The sequence below is a fragment of the Mesoplodon densirostris genome, chromosome 10 (assembly GCF_025265405.1).
Source record: "Mesoplodon densirostris isolate mMesDen1 chromosome 10, mMesDen1 primary haplotype, whole genome shotgun sequence".
Taxonomy (NCBI): domain Eukaryota; kingdom Metazoa; phylum Chordata; class Mammalia; order Artiodactyla; family Ziphiidae; genus Mesoplodon; species Mesoplodon densirostris.
Genome location: NC_082670.1, coordinates 14,938,474 through 14,955,382, shown reverse-complemented (window position 1 = coordinate 14,955,382; position 16,909 = coordinate 14,938,474). Strand labels below are relative to the sequence as shown.

The following is a 16,909-nucleotide window of genomic DNA, read 5'->3' as shown; positions in this document are numbered from 1 at the left end:
AGCTTCCCTTGCTTCATACTATACTTTCTTCTCTATGTTAAATCTGAGCAAACAGTCTAACAGAAACCATCTTCTCAAATAGAACATGGTAAAGCTTCTTTTAACAAGAAACTAGATACATCGCTGGATTATTTGAAGCAACATCTGTCCCCTTCCTTTCTCTGGATGTCATTTAAATCAAGAATTATACCCATGGGGTAAGTCAAAGCGGCATTCTTCCATGCACTGGTTGTGGGGAAATTAATAGGTATTCCACTCAAAAAAAAGGTGGCATTGGTCAAACGGAAATGCTTCATCAGGAGAAGGTCAACAGGGTCCCTTTCCTTTCTTTCTAACCACAAGATTTCACAGAGTCTCTAAAATGGAATTATGCTTTATATGCCTCCAAGAGAGGACTAGAAAACATACACGTTTCCAAGCTAATTTGACTTGGAAACAGAGCTGGAGGGTCATGGAACACCCTTGGGTTAGGGAACACCTGCTTAAGCGCCAGGTCTGAGCTGGCCAACAGCCAATGGTCCAGTCAGACACTGTCCATCCTGTACTCTCCACACTGATCACACTGTTTCTTAGGGAAAACAGGACAAGGAGAGAATGTATAAAGAGTTTTACTGAACTGATGAGAATATACAAGTATAGCACCATCTCTAGCAAGAGAACCATTACATTTGGACATTCTCCTCATGGGAGGAGGAAGAGGGAACTATCTTAGCAAAACCATTTTAAATATATGGCATGCCCAAGAAGGCTTTCCCAGCCAATAATTGGAAGATGTCATCCAATCATACTTAAAATTGGGAATTAGTAGTATAGAGCCTATTAAAAAATGTCACAGGTTTCTTTTCAGCCTTGAAAACACAAAACACATTTAACATCTTTAATTCAAATGCAAATCAAAATCTAGGGGGATCAGACACATTTTTAACTGGCATTTTTAACTGGTTTTTAACATCAGTAACCCTCAGAGACATTTTGAAACTGGTTTTTAAAAAGAAGAAATAAGAGCTCTAACAGAAACGTTAGAATAGTATTTCAGGTGAGTCTGGCATCAACTGCAAATTTATAGACACTAATGTAATCAAACACATACAGCTTACTATTTTGGCAGATCATAGAAAATGGGGTATTGGGAAGCCAGGGAAGTTTAATGTTTACAGCAATGAAAAGTTCCCAAGTTGGAGGGATACCAAAAATACCAAGCCATTTGTCTTTCTGCTTTTGAGTACTCCCCAACAATGAGGAAGTATGAATCTACATGACAGAATAATCTAATTGTATTAACTCCTACCCCCAAACTGCTGAAGGAGAAATAAGCAGCAGTTGTGCTGCCTTTAACTGGGAACTAAGATCTATGGAAACAATAATATGGCAGTGGCAGCAATCTGTGAATATGAAATGCAGCCTTCGCTTGTCTGTGTATTCTTTATCCAACGTTGATGCACAAATTTGAATTCTGCTCTTTGAGATCTCATTGCAAAAAGTGAATTCCATATCCTGCTTTGAAACATCATTAACCCTCAGACAAAAATTTCCACTCTGGCTTTAACCAAATGTTGTTTCTGACTCATTTGTTTCAAGGATTAGCAAAGGTCCGAAAGCGACGTGAGAAAGTCAAAGAAAACAGTTTTGAAGCACAGCACTCAGAAACAAAGTAAGACCAAAGGAAACTGAAGCTGCCCCGTGATGACAAGGCCATTTCCTTACTTCCTGTTAAGTACCGCACACTGACAAGATGAGGAAGAACCAGCATAAACATCACTTACTGAAGCCTCCTTCTCTCCACCCAACTATCCGTGTAACATCCTGGTCCCCACACTTCTAACCACCTGCTCTGCTTTTTTTCTAAGCCCCTATTACCCACTAGTATGTAACTTACCTATTTAGTATGCTAATTATTTATTATGTAACTCCTTTGATAGCATGTAAGTTCCTAACAGCAAGGATCTATGCTGGGTTTTGTTTCTTTAACTGATAAATCGTGGTGCCTGGAACAATTCCCGGGACACACAAATGCTGCTCACTAGATATCTGTTGAATAAAGGGATAAATGATACTATTCTTTGCCATCTTTGGATCCTACAGTTGAAAACGTAAGGAAAGGATTTTAGTCCCTTTCCTTTTTACCTAAAAATTATTCCAAGCCTTCTCTCTACCCTAATCCTCAATCCAAAAGAATTTAAGAAAATGGATATAAACTAGCTAGAAAATGTGTCATGTTAGTTAAATTAACTTAGAAAAAAGAGGAGTAAAATTTATTTCACCTTAACTATTTGTTTTTCAAAAGTATGCTTAGTAAAATGTCTTTTTATAAATTATTCCAGTATTTCCTAAATGATTTCTTTCTCCTTACTCCCGTTGATTTAAGCACTGATCACTGTATCTAAACTGGTCAATTTCCTTCACAAGTCAGGGGTATTAAACTCACATTTGGCTGGTGATTATTATACTTATTGTATAATAAATATTAACAGTCTGCCCACACAAGGCCTACCAAAGCAAAGATAAACAGTGACTACTGTAATTTAGGCATAAGGCCCTCCCCTCTACCATCCTGAAATGCCCAGCACTCTTCCTAGCTGACTCTTAATCCATCCTTAGTTTAAAAGTGTAGCTAGGGGGCTTCCCTGGTGGCGCAGTGGTTGAGAGTCCGCCTGCCGATGCAGGGGACACGGGTTCGTGCCCCGGTCCAGGAAGATCCCACATGCCGCGTAGTGGCTCGGCCCGTGAGCCATGGCCACTAGGCCTGCGCATCCGGAGCCTGTGCTCCGCAACAGGAGAGGCCACAACAGTGAGAGGCCAGCGTACCGCAAAAAAAAAAAAAAAAAAAAAAAAGTGTAGCTAATTCAAACACACAGGAGAGAGGTAGGTACCATAAATAGAGGAAAGATCATTTATTTCTGGGCCTATGAATACAAGCCCAGAGTAGCTATATCTTACTACTTTTTCATTTTTTCATAAAAAATTTACCAATTTGTTATTTGAAATTTCCCAATTGGGGATGCAAACAAAAATGTGTTGAGGCCCAATGTGGCCCACAGGCATCAGTTTACAATCTCTTGTTTAAGGCCTCAGGTCAGAGAGCACTGCCACCAGGAATCCCCCTCCCAGTCCTAAAGTGGGTGAGGCACTCCTGTGGTATGTTACATCTAGCCATCCCTGATTTCACCAAACTCTTGTATAGTTCCTGCAATGTGTCCATCTTTTCTGTGGGGAGTATCTTACTTATCTTTATATTCCCAACACCAAGTGCCTAGCACAGAGCAGGAGCTCAAAAAATGCTTTAATAAATGAAAATTTGAGCAAGACCACCTGGTTCACACTTCTAGTAGTCCCCGTGAGCCCATCAGTCCATTTCCTATCTTTATTCTTTAACCAACCAACCTTCAGGGATACATACAATCAAGGTCATGGGCCTTGATACCAAGTGCCAAACTAAAAGAGACAAGCCCACCCCTGAAGATCTATAGGGTTATATCTGTTATGAGGAATAAGCAGCATTCGGCATATTGTGAAAATAGGAAAAAAAACTTAAAAAGGAAATTCGACAAAGTAAAACAGTTGTATACCATATGCTTTGTAGGAGACGAGCAAGTACATGAAGGAAAATTCAGCAAATTGCTACCTGATTTCTCCATCATTCAAAACACTTGATGAGCTTCTTACAGATGGTAGTTAACTAAGGCATGTTTAAAATGTCTATTTTGTTCCTTAGCTAGAGCTTTAAGAACAGAAAGATGCTGCTTATTCAACCAATAATTAAACTTCATATACGTGTTACACTTTGCCTAAACCCCAGTAAATACCGTGTTTACTATTCAAGATAGTATTTGGAATCATATCCAAATGTGGAATTGCTCTCCCAAGCAGAATCATATTGTAACAAACTTTGGCTTCTCGGTAAGTCACAGAAGTATATCCTGTATTTTTACAATTCTTCCCTTTGTATTTTCTCATGAAGAAAGCATCAGGGTAAACTTACAGCTGTGCAGAAGATGCACCGGCATTCCTGGAGCGTGGTCATCTTGTCCAGAGACTGTTCACACAGGCAGAGTTTGCAAGTGACTAGGGGGGCCAGAGCTAGGTCCCCAGGTGTGGGATTTTCGGCAGCAGTCATGGTGAGACAGTGGAGCCTACCAACTGAGCCCATCAGCCTGTCTTCAGTGTTCTTCAGTCTCCTCAATCCCTACAGAAAGGCCCAAAGCAGAAAATATTATATCCATTGATACAGCTATCCTTTAAACAACACATCTGGGCATCAGCAGGGCAAATCCTCACCCTCAATGATCTAAGTGTACAGCAAATGCCCTTCTGAGAACCATGGATTAGAGAGCTTATCACCTTGGCCACCTATTCCTAGAGTCCTGAAATGTAAGGTGACCTCACTGTCCTGACTCATATCAAGTCAACTATGGAAATTAAAAGACTACTATGAACAAACACACCATTTAGGAATCGCATTGCTATGATCAATTTAACAGATTCAAAAAATACTTAAAAAGAGAACGTCACTCAAAAAGTTAAATATAGAACTACCATATGATCCAGAAATTTCACTTCTGGGTGTACACCCAAAAGAATTCAAAGCAGGGATTCAAACAGATACTTGCACACTAATGTGCATAGTAGCATCATTCACAACAGTCAAAAGGTGGGAACCATCCAAATGTCTATCAACAGATGAATGGATAAACAAAATGTGATATAAACGTACAATGGAATACTATTTAGCCTTAAGAAGGAATGAAATTCTGACACATGCTACAACACGGATGAACCTTGAAGACATTATGCTAAGTGAAATAAGCCAGACACAAAAGGGCAAATATTGTATGATTCCATTTATATGAGGTACCTAGAACAGTCAAATTCACAAAGACAGAAAGTAGAAAGGTGATTACCAAGAGCTGGAGGAAGGGCAAATGGAGAGTTATCACTTAATGAATACAGAGCTTCTGGCATGATGAAAAAGTTCTAGGAATGGATAGTGTGATGGTTGGACAACATTGTGAATGTACTTAATACCTCTGAATTACAGTTAAAATGGTTGAAATGATAAATTTTGTTATGTATATTTTACTCCAATAAAAAAAATTTCAGGGCTTCCCTGGTGGCTCAGTGATTAAGAATCCACCTGCCAACGCAGGGGACACGGGTTGGAGCCCTGGTCTGGGAAGATCCCACGTGCCGCGGAGCAACTAAGCCCGTGTGCCACAACTACTGAGTCTGCGCTCTAGAGCCCGCAAGCCACAACTACTGACCTGTGTGCCACAGCTACTGAGCCCTCATGCCACAGCTACTGAAGACCGCACGCCTAGAGCCTGTGCTCCACAACAAGAGAAGCCACGGCAGTGAGAAGCCCGCACACCGCAACGAAGAGTATCCCCCGCTCGCCGTAACTAGAGAAAGCCTGCACACAGCAACGAAGGCCCAACACAGTCAAAAATAAATAAATAAATTAAAAAAATTTTCAATAAGGTGTCAGTGTTAATTGTGTTCCTTCACATGCATTATTTCATTTAATGTTTTGCAACCACAATGATTATTTCCTTCATTTTATAGATGAATTGAGGTCCTGAGAAGTTAAGTAATCTGCCAAAGTTCTCAGAGCTTATACACGGCAGAGCTAAACTCAAACCTCCATCTTCTGAGGCGAAGTCCAGTGCCTGGTCCATTACACAAGAACTGCCTCACAAGTGGATACTATGTGGAGAGATGTAGCAGGGAGAGAGAGATATAGGAAGAGGGAGAGAAAGAGAGAAAGAGAGAGAGGTGAATTCCATGACTACGGCTATCATAAGATCACCGAAGAATAAAATTTGTCTCTACGCATACATAGCATGACTATAGGAAAGGATATTTCCACACTGAGAAATAAAATTTATAACCGAAGCCCTTCCACTAGATTGTTTTTATTCAGAATATCTTTAAAAGAGGTAAGATAATTGTGAAAATAATTTCCCTACATATCCATAGTTTATATCACATCAAGAAATTTCATGTTCTGATTAAATAAAAGCAAAATCCTTAAGTTCTTACTATTTTAACAGAGTATGGCCAATTCTAATCAATTTGGCCATAGAAATAATTGTATCCTCTCCCCCCAGAAGAATCAGACTCTCTTCCTCCCAATTTTTGGGCAAAATAAAATATTTTACATATTCAGCATTTGTTATACAGTCCCACAGCGACTTAAGTCTCCCTATATTAGTACAAAAGTATTAAAATACGGGAGAAAAAACAGATTAGATTAGAAAGAAAACATCTATGAGATCTAACTGCACTAACTTTCTTAGTGTCACATCAGAAAGAGTCAACAGCTTCTAACTCTAGTGACCTGAAGTGTTTACGGTTTATCACCTACTCCTTAAGTAGTAGTAAAAGACTTGATCAAAAATAAATTAAATAGGAAGCTAACCAATGACTGGCTTCCAATATGACAGATATTTCTCGGGAAAAGACCAATATGGTTCAAGACACAGTATTCTTATTCAATTAACTATTGACAATCTATCATCCAAGAGCAAATTAAATTCAAATCAACCTGCACATCAAATCCAGGATTTTACAGTTTAAAAAAAAATCCTTTTAGGGTCAATTAGGGGTAAAAGTGAATGATTTTACTTCTACCCTGTTCCCAGTTTATACTTAACACAACTATCGCCTGTTTACTTCTCCAAGACTCCCCTGTTGATAACACACATCATCTTATCGAAAACGTCTTTTCACCTGTCTTTTCATCTTTATTTTCCCAACACTGCTCATACAACATATTCTGAGTTATTTTTCCCCCTCAAAAAAAGAAATCCCGGGGCTTCCCCGGTGGCGCAGTGGTTGAGAGTCCGCCTGCCGATGCAGGGGACACAGGTTCGTGCCCTGGTCCGGGAAGATCCCACATGCCGTGGAGCGGCTGGGTCCATGAGCCATGGCCGCTGAGCCTGCGCGTCCGGAGCCTGTGCTCTGGGACGGAAGAGGCCACAGCAGTGAGAGGCCCGCGTACCGCAAAAAAAAAAAAAAAAAAAATCCCAAGTCACACAAGAAGAAGCAATGTAGCCAGTAAATGCTTCCTGTGTAGGGAAGATGGGAAATGACACAGGCCAGAAACATCCCACACCACAAATGTCAATTACACTAACAGCCCATTTGGAGGAAGCTGTCGAGAATAGATAAATCCTGTTGTCCCAGCCTAGGCAAGAGAGCAAGGTGTTCTTCAAGAAAGTCATTTTTTTCTCACAGTCTCAATCTATTTTTTAGAAGGGGACATTTAACAGGTCAATGTACTTGAAAAACAGACATAATGGGATACTTCTTAAAAGATTATCTCTTTGAAACCGTCTTCTTTTGAAGGCAGGGCAAGAAGTGGTGTGAATCAAGGCCATCTGAAACGTAATCTTGTCCCTTGCCATATACATAAGGTTTTACTCAGTTTGTGAGTTACATGCCTATAGGCTATGAAATCAAAGTTGTAAAAATATAAAAATATCTGTCACCTCCAAAAGTTTCCTCCTGCCCCCTTTAGTTATCATTGTTTTGTGTGTGCGTGATTAAGAGCACTTAACATAAGACCTACCCTTGGCAAATTTTTAAGTACACAATACAGTATTGTTAACCTCAGGTACCATGCTGTTCCATAGGTGTATACTTACTTCTCAACTCGTCAAATTCTATACATTAAATATGTACACTTCTTGGTCTGTCAATCATACCTCAATAAAGTGGCTTAAAATTTATACATATAAATTTAAACTATATATATTATATATATAAATATATTCTTATAACATAAAAACTTTTTACAAAGCAGAGACCAATTTTGTTTAAAAAAAATTCCAAGCATTCCAATCAAGGCAGAACTTGTGACTGAGACAGAGGAAAGAAGTCACATATTTCATCTTTTTGAGAGGTGAACAATCCAAAATAATTCTTCAAAAAGAAGTGATTTATCTTTCTGTCTACCAGAACCCCAGTTCCCCAAAGTGATGGCTTTTGAATATTTTTAAAGCAGTGGAATTTTATAAAAACAAAATCTTAAGCACCCCACCACTGGATAAAAGAGATAAGGTAGACTAGCGCCAGTTGAAACAACACTGGGAGACCCTGTCCAGGTACCCTTGACCTTTCCTTCAGCAGCCTCCCAGGCACCATCATGAAAGCTGAAGGCTTCACCACGCACAGTTCGAAAACCAGCCCTTTGGTTTTCACTCTGGGCAAAATCAGTAATGAATGTTTTAGAAATAAATGACACACAGTAGCACTTCAAAGAAAAAGAGTATCAAATAAGAAATCTGTTCACCATTGATTCATTAGAAATTGAGCTCTTCAAGCAATAGTCAGGGGAATCCCAAAGTCCTCTAAATGAATCTCCCCCACACTTGGATGTTTGTGAATGCCTCCAAGGTGTCCTAGTGTTTCTTCATTTATGTCTTACTAAGATTCACTGGTCTCAGGCTTCCCTGGTGGCGCAGTGGTTAAGAATCTGCCTGCCAATGCAGGGGACATGGATTCAAGCCCTGGTCCAGGAAGATCCCACATGCCACAGGGCAACTAAGCCCACGAGCTACAACTACTGATCCCGCACTCTAGAGCCCACAAGCCACAACTACTGAAGCCCGTGCGCCTAGAGCCCGTGCTCTGCAACAAGAGAAGCCACCGCAATGAGAAGCCCACGCACCGCAACAAAGAGTAGCCCCCACTCACCGCAACTAGAGAAAGCTCGTGTGCAGCAACGGAGACCCAACACAGCCATAAATAAATAAATAAATAAATAAATAATTCTTTAAAAAAAAAATTCACTCCTCTCTACAACATGAAACCACCACTGGCAGAACTATCCCCCCGCCCAAACTACTAAACTAAATGGCATGAAGCATAGAGGGGTGGCCAGAAGATGACCAACCACACACTCGCAGTTCCTCCTGACCTGCTCATAGAACCAACATCCTCGTAGGTACACTGACAATACACACACTCCCCTCCAGGTTTCCAGAAAAGTCTTCCTTCCAGAGAGCCAGTAACTCATTCTTACTGGCTTGTTCAACTTGTTTTGCCTCATACTTCACATTTTACCTAAAATAAGAAAGTGACTTGAATATTCCATCCTCCTGCTTGATTTAAAATGGTAACAATTACAATTACTTTTACAGTTATTACAAGTGCAACTGAGCCTCTTTTTGGATGTCAAGAACCCAATGAGAAAAGAATTTTGGTAGAGAATGTAAGAGCCATGTTGGAAAGAAGAAAAACGTGACAAGCTAACTTCAAGTTCAAATGTTCTAAAGTTGGTGGCAGGGTTGAGGGTGGAGTGGTGAGGGCAGGCTTCACCCAGGTTGTAGAAGTCTCACTTGCTTAACTATAAGTAACCGCATAAGAGGACAGATTGGCTGGGGCATGCAAGGAAGGAAAGCCACTCTAAAACATCTGATTTTGCACTAAATTACCAGGAAAGGGGAATCAGCAGTTCTGCCTACTCTGAGTGTCTCTTACCCTACAAAGTATTCATTATGTGAGAAGCAACCACCTTCTGATAGGAAAGAATGGGACACTTTTTCCCTCTTGTGTTTTCATTAGAATCGCCAAAGAAAGGAATACTTCAGAAACGGTGCTGGAAAGCTCAGGATGTATAAGGAATTTTCATATTCTGCTGGCGGCCTGAAAAAGCAATCTGCTCCAAAAACGCAGTGGGTGAGAGAGCCAACATTCAAAGTATTTTTAACTAATGTAGTTTATATCCGTTTCACTACCCAAAATCATAGCTGTTATTCCACTGCACAAAGATAACGTGATTGGAGAGGATAATGTTTTACTAGGATACTTGTCTAGTTATTTTGGAATTTTTACACCATCTGTAAAAACTTTAAGATTTAGATAAATTGGTAAAGCACAATTAAAGGGACTAAGAGAAAAAGAAAGTTAATACAATGAAACAGCTGGATGTTACTTATGTAATAGAAATATTAATTTATGTAAAAATCCAGTTGATCTGTGGTGAGGGGTCTTAATTCCAGGCCATGATATCAAAGTCTAAGAGTTACTCAAGAACAAGGAACAAAACAGAAGAGGAGACACATGAATGTTCTCAAAATGTTTACATGCCCCTGCAAGACACTGAGTCATCCCTGCAACGTATTCATAAAAGGTATGAATGCTTCACAGTGACAGGGAGCTAACAAAGGGAAGCGTTTTCAGGAAGGGTAGGTGGTGGGGAAGGTAGGGCTGAAGTGCTGCCTGTATAATGGAGAGAGATTCTCAGGAAGCAGAGCAGAGATACTCTAGCAGAGCAGAAAGAAACAGTAATCCAAAGGTCCCATCTCTGCCTTGTTCGGAAAGCCCTCCCAATATCAACTGAGACTGACATGATAGGCAACCAGCTCAACACAATCCAAAAATTAATATTTTGTTGACCTTGGCATTTCTACCCAATGCAATGATTTATTTCACTGCTGGTTCATGTTCTTTTTTTTTTTTTTTTTTTTTTTTTAAGCGGTATGCGGGCCTCTCACTGTTGTGGCCTCTCCCGTTGCGGAGCACAGGCTCCGGATGCGCAGGCTCAGTGGCCGTGGCTCACGGGCCCAGCCGCTCCGCGGCATGTGGGATCTTCCCGGACCGGGGCACGAACCCGTGTCCCCTGCATCGGCAGGTGGATTTTCAACCACTGCGCCACCAGGGAAGCCCGGTTTATGTTCTTGACAAAAGCTATTAGTGACTCAAATGGTACTGACTGAACCTAATAAAGTGCTGACCATCATCAGCCATTAGCCACTTGCTGCAGTTCTACCCTAATACAGTTTGGAATGGAAGGTAGACCAGCTGGCTGGTAGAGTACCAAGGGCTATGGACATTGGTGGTAAGTGAGGCAAGGGCTTATGCAGACCTCCATACTGGCCAGTGTTGTGGTTCTACTCCCTTACTACATCTTTGACCCACTCTCTGGCCATTCATCTGGCCATTCAGGGACTAGATGAACCAGTGCACAACCAGTAATATCAGAAAAACAGTTCTAATACATGCTTTGAGAGGGCAAGAACAAATGGGAACACAGGCAGCCTCACTAGTAATCACAGAAATGGAATTACGCAAGTATATTTTATGTCTATCTAATTGGTTTGTAAAAGAATGAGTAGATGCGTGGCATCACACATAAGATACTTCATCATTATTTGAAAACGATAAAACATACTACAAACTATTTTCTAGTACAGTCGTCCCTAGATATCCACGGGGGATTGGTTTCAGGACCCCCGGCAGATACCGCAATCCTCAGCTGCTCAAATTCCTTTTATAAAATGGCCTAATACAGTTGGCCCTCCGCACCCGTGGCTTCTGCATCCCCAGGTTTCACCAACCACAATGCAGGACCCACCAATATGAAGGGCTGACTGTAAAAACAAACCCAAGAAATGCTTAATTCTTAGCAATAATGGAGGTAAATATGCACCTACTCAGGCTTTGTGAGGTGGTAGCATTGCTGCAAAACATTGTTTATCATTGTGATAGGAAAGGGGACTTCGGTTTTCTTCCCCACTGTTTCATAGCTTCATTCAGGGGAAATCAAGAGATGAAAAAATATTCAGTCTAAAATTCTTTTAGTTTTAACATCTTCATTTCAACAGGTTCCAGGATGTCAATAAGATTATAACTCTGTAACTTGGAGAGCCGGTTTCTTCCAAAAATGGAACTGATATGCAAATATATCGCTACTAATTTTTTTTGTGGGTGAAAAGGACAGACACTCCCTTAGGAGGGGAATCTTAAATATTACCAAAAACTGTTTTCTAGGCAGTCTCTTTGCTATTTGAAATCATGTAATGAATAAAGCCCATTCTTTTAATAAGATCTATTTTTTCTAGCTTTATTGAGATATAATTAATACAAAAAATTGTGTAAGTTTAATGTACACAATGCAATGATTTGATATATATTTTGTGAAATGATTACCATAATAAGGTTAGTTAACACTTCCATCACCTCAGTTACCATTTTTTTTAAGATGAGAATAATCAGATCTAATTTTTATATTTTTTCCTACAAAGTACATAGGAGAAATATATGGAAAGATATATGAGATCACGACCAACAAAGTACATGATATTGTGATAAGCTAACTCTAAACCTTACAGAGTACAGGGCATCTGGGATGTCAAGTTTTAACATTTACAAAACGCCTATCCTAAAAAGCGCATTTCTTTTTTCTTGCCTTCTTTCTGTATTCTCATTACCACTGCGAGGTAAGGCCCAGGAGGCGGAAAACCATTCCCAGCTTTCCTAACAATAAAAACTTATCAAAGAAGGTAGGAGTGAATATGAGAATAACAGTTCAATGATATTTTGGGCATTGTAATTTTACATTCATCATTGTAGGTCCCTCCTCAACACCACCGCTGTGCCCTGCCCACCTCTTATTTAATCAGTGGGTCCCTTGCCTCCCACAATTATTCATACAGCCCTGCTGAATAATTGCCTTCCCCCTGCCTGGCATAACAACAAAGCTCAGAGGCAGGAAGGAACACCGCTTACAGGCAGGTCAGACAATGATGTAATTAACAGATCAAGGAGAAGTGTTATTTCAGAAAGCCCCATAGAGCAAGAGACAGGCTGATTTCCTGGGTTATGACACTACCAAGAAACTACAGTGGCTAAAGAACGAATATCTAAACCAAAATGTTTTCTCCAAATGAATAAAAGCATGTGTAAATATTACCCTCTCATGTGAAAGTTAAAAGTTGTATACAGACATTTTATAGACACAAATTTAAAACCAGTTTGGGAAAAGAACTCCTCCATCCCACACTAAGCAAGGTGCAGGGCGTGTATTTTTGTACATCTTTGCCAAATGAGTTTCTCAAGGAATCAAATATAGAAAAATGCAAAACGCAGAAAATAAGGTCAACCCACAAAGAATTGAATTCCATACGTTAGGTGCTATGGATGTAAAGGTGATTAAACATAGTCCCCACTTATAACGCGTAAACTGGTTGAGGAGGTTGTCAACAGACAGGTTCATATAATCATACACAGGACAGTTCGTGGGTTTATAGCTTCAGCCACAAGTCCAACATAAAAGAGAAATGAGATAGTCTTGCTCTATCTTCCCAAGATAGACAAAGAACCAGTTGACTTAAGGTCTGAGCCTCAAACTCATGACTGCAGAGGAATTAGAAACCACTGAGACATAGCTTTCAAAGCATGTTCTTTAATAGATACCACAAGCCATGTGATCAGAAGTATCCCCAGCTATGAATAAGAGAAGTGTATTTCACTTACACACACTCATCTCACAGATGAGAAGTTTCTCATTTCATGTTGCAAAAGCACTGATCACTTTCACTCTCTTTAATGTACAGTTTTCCATTTTTTAATAACTACTACGATATAATGCATTGGGTTTAGGAGTATTCATCCACCAAGTAAATAGCAAATGCCAATGTTAATAAAAATAAAATGTTAGTGCAAGACCTCCCACATATGCCTAAAGGTGAAAAAACAAATTTAAAATTAAAATAATGAAATAAGTTAACTTAGATGCTCTTATGCCTCTTTAAATTACTTAACACTCAGGTGACATCAGGGAAACATTATCAAAAAAATAAGCCCCAAGGGCCTCCCTGGTGGCGCAAGTGGTTGAGAGTCCGCCTGCCGATGCAGGGGATACGGGTTCGTGCCCCGGTCTGGGAGGATCCCATATGCCGCGGAGCGGCTGGGCCCGTGAGCCATGGCCGCTGAGCCTGCGCGTCCGGAGCCTGCGCGTCCGGAGCCTGTGCTCCGCAACGGGGGAGGCCACAACAGTGAGAGGCCCGCATACCGCAAAAAAAAAAAAAAAAAAAAAAAATAAGCCCCAAAATACAAAAACATAATTGAAAGGACAAACATCGAAGTATTTTTCATTCTCAGGTAAAACAACATGAATTAAACTTTACTATTCTAGTCCAAAGTCACTTTCACTTCCAAGCTTATTCAAATTCTTTCAAGACAGAGGCTACATCTTATACATCTTTATATCCTCAGCCTCTAATCACTCAATAACACAGTAGATAACTTATCTAATGTACATGGAGGAGAAGAAATATTCAGGGCCTGATTCTCATCTGGATTTGTTTCCAGCAATTCAAAAGCTGAAAATATTGATAACTTGTTATAGCTAAGGCACTTCAATAAATTAAGGCAGGCATCCCTGAAAAAAAGTCTAAGTATTCAAGAGCAGTGGCTGCAGATACCTGCTCCCCGAAGCTCAGCTTGGCCCAGTTTCCATCTCCAAAATAATCAGTTGCACAAAGTAGGTTTAGTCCCCAAACTGTCTGGACTTTGTTCCTCCACCAACATCTGGGTTCAACATGATTCCTGACCTCTGCCTCGAACTAGAGATTTCAAACACTAAGAACCTCACTCAACAGGAAAGTAATATCATAAGTCAAGGCCAGGGGAAACACAGAAGCCAGGACCAGCAGAAACAGTACAGAGAAACGATTCTGATGTCCTTAAAAATGTTCCTAAACATCTAAAATATTGAAACAACTTTTCAAAAAGGAAAACTTAAATATAAATTTCTCAGATTAAAATATTTGTATCATTCAAGAGAAAGATAGTTTCCAGAAAGCTAAATGGTCTTACCATTTAAATAAAATGAGCTTTTCTCTTTCTGATAGAGCATACTTTCCTCTCTGCTGTAGGGTTTGGCTCTGAAAACCTGGATCATAATCTGGGAGACCCAAAGAATAATTATTATGTTTAAAAAAAGACATGTCTTAAACTGACCTAGTTTAGAAGCCTGGATGCCTTTGAATTGCCAATGAACTGAAACCATTCATGAGAATGGGGCTTTTGAATGCTGAGAATGTTCTTTGGGGCTCAGCACAAAGATATTTGGCATAGATGACTGTAAATATTTGTAAAACTCTGGGTAAATGGACAGTGTTTGACCACATTCAGAACTCATGTCCAGCACAGTACTGTAGAAGCAAGTTATCTAGGGTGATTGGTTTGGGGGTGGGGCGGGGAGGGGGTGGCAGTTGGTTGAGGGGTTTTTTTCTGTTTGTTTTAAATAAAAAGCCAAGCAATTCAATTCTGCTACTTGACATGTCTTTACATTTTCTATACCTTGAATTTGTTTACTCATCAAGACAGTTCGAATTTATTTTCTTTCCCACTTTCCTAACTTTATGCGCAGCACAAAGAATAAAACCCCAGTCACAGGTGTGCAAAAGGGAAGGCAGGAGTTTTATGAAAATGTGGCCTTGGACTTCCTAATACAATTCTCTCCATGTGGCCTAGTGGATCTGCTATAGATGTCTTTCTTTTTCTCGCTCTCTCTCCTCTTCAAGATAACTTCAGAAATACTGAAGGGACTGTTGCCCATGAAAAGGACTAGGGTCGAAAAGGGAGGACGGGGTAAAGAGGAGGGACCAGCGGAGGAACTAGATGTGAAAGGGAACAGGGACCGAGAGGCTCATCTCAGTGAACGCTACAGCAGCCAGATACTTTAATTAACCAGCAACTCAGTGAAGACAGGTTGGGTTCCTTTTGCCTCTTACCCACACCCTAAAAACGGAGTCATCTCAAAGTTCACTTAGTTTGCTTCTGGGACTAGACACCCGCAATCGGCTGCTTCAGAAACGTTAGATACATGGTTCTTTAATTCATACCTGGCAACGTTCAAATAAACCTCCAGAAATGCGAATTCAGAAGAACACTGCTAGTCCTATTGTGAGCCCCAGCTAATGTTTTGAAAAGATATGTGCTGCAGACAGAAATAAGAAAGCGAGACGGTAGTGCAAGCGTGAAGACAGAGAACAGTTTTCCAGAAAGGGGAAGTCATTTCTGAGAAATCTGAATGTGAGAAGTATATGCTTCAGGAGTAGACTTACAGCAGAATCCCTGAAACTAGTAAGAAAAACAAAAGGTACCCTGGAAGGGGTAAGCTAAAGATACCTTTAGTCTGCTGATACAGGAATCGGTTTCATTTTAACTTAAACTTGAGAACAGCAGTATAAGATCAGAGTTTCACCCTGTTTTATCAGCAGTTCCACGACAAAATAAACAGCATAATATATGACTAAGATCCCACAGATAATAAAACATCTTATCCATATCTAGGTATGTCAACGTATTGCTGTGCATTTCCAAATAGCAGAAAGCAAACATCTGAGATTATGCCAAGTTTGGTCTCCGCTGAAGACACTGCGAGGTTTGATCTAATCTGGAATTTTGCAGTACATTCTGCAGAGACTGTTCTATTAGAAATTAAACTCGTTTCTTTTTACCTTTACAAAGGTATCTATTTTCTAAAGTTAACAGGTGTTTCAGGCATTCAGAACGAATTCAGTTCTGTACGTTTTAAGCACTGGAGGCAGAAAATAAAGCTAAAAACCATGGTATTAGAGTTAGTCTCCCGTCCTTTTTTCTTTTCTTAGTCCAACCCCACTGCTGTCGTGCAATGCCTGCAGCGTTTTAAAAGCTCGCTAAACCTACCTGGCAGGAGAGCTACGTTCCTCCCGGCCGCCGGGCTTCTCAGCAGACTCCCTCGCGCTCACCGCCAGCCGGGGCTGCTCGCACCCCGGGGAGGTGGAGTTGTTCCATTCTCTCCCTCTGCCGCTGACAGCTTCGCGCTCTGCAGGACTGCACCAGGGCTCGGGCTCCCAGACTTACTGGGCCGGAGGAGGAGGAGTACCTGTAACCGCCTCCTGCCTCGGGGCACAGCTGCGATGCCTGGGAACCTTGCAGAGCGTGGGGCGCCGCACGCCAGCAGCAGCCCCGGGAGCCGCGCGTTTATTTATACAGGAAGCTCAGGCGCGGCACTTCCTACTTCCCATCTGGGTCGCTCTTCAACTGCAGGTGATGGTCTTAACCCTGTCTGAACCCGGCTGCCAGTGCGCCCGAGCAGTCCCGCCCTCCTGCACTCGCTCCACTTAGCAGGACCTCT

The 16,909-nt window shown here is 40.8% G+C and overlaps 1 protein-coding gene across 1 annotated transcript in view; it reads right to left on the bottom strand.

The window, feature by feature from the left end:
* RNF144B (ring finger protein 144B) overlaps nucleotides 1-16,631 on the bottom strand; it is an 80,069-nt gene extending 63,438 nt beyond the window's left edge. Inside the window, exons 1-2 of the mRNA XM_060109848.1 lie at nucleotides 16,459-16,631; nucleotides 3,980-4,183 (exon numbers count right to left, since the gene is read on the bottom strand). Of these exons, the coding sequence (XP_059965831.1) occupies nucleotides 3,980-4,147 (168 nt within the window). The 5' untranslated portion in view covers nucleotides 4,148-4,183; nucleotides 16,459-16,631. The remainder of the gene's footprint in view (nucleotides 1-3,979; nucleotides 4,184-16,458) is intronic.
* Nucleotides 16,632-16,909: the final 278 nt, after the last annotated feature.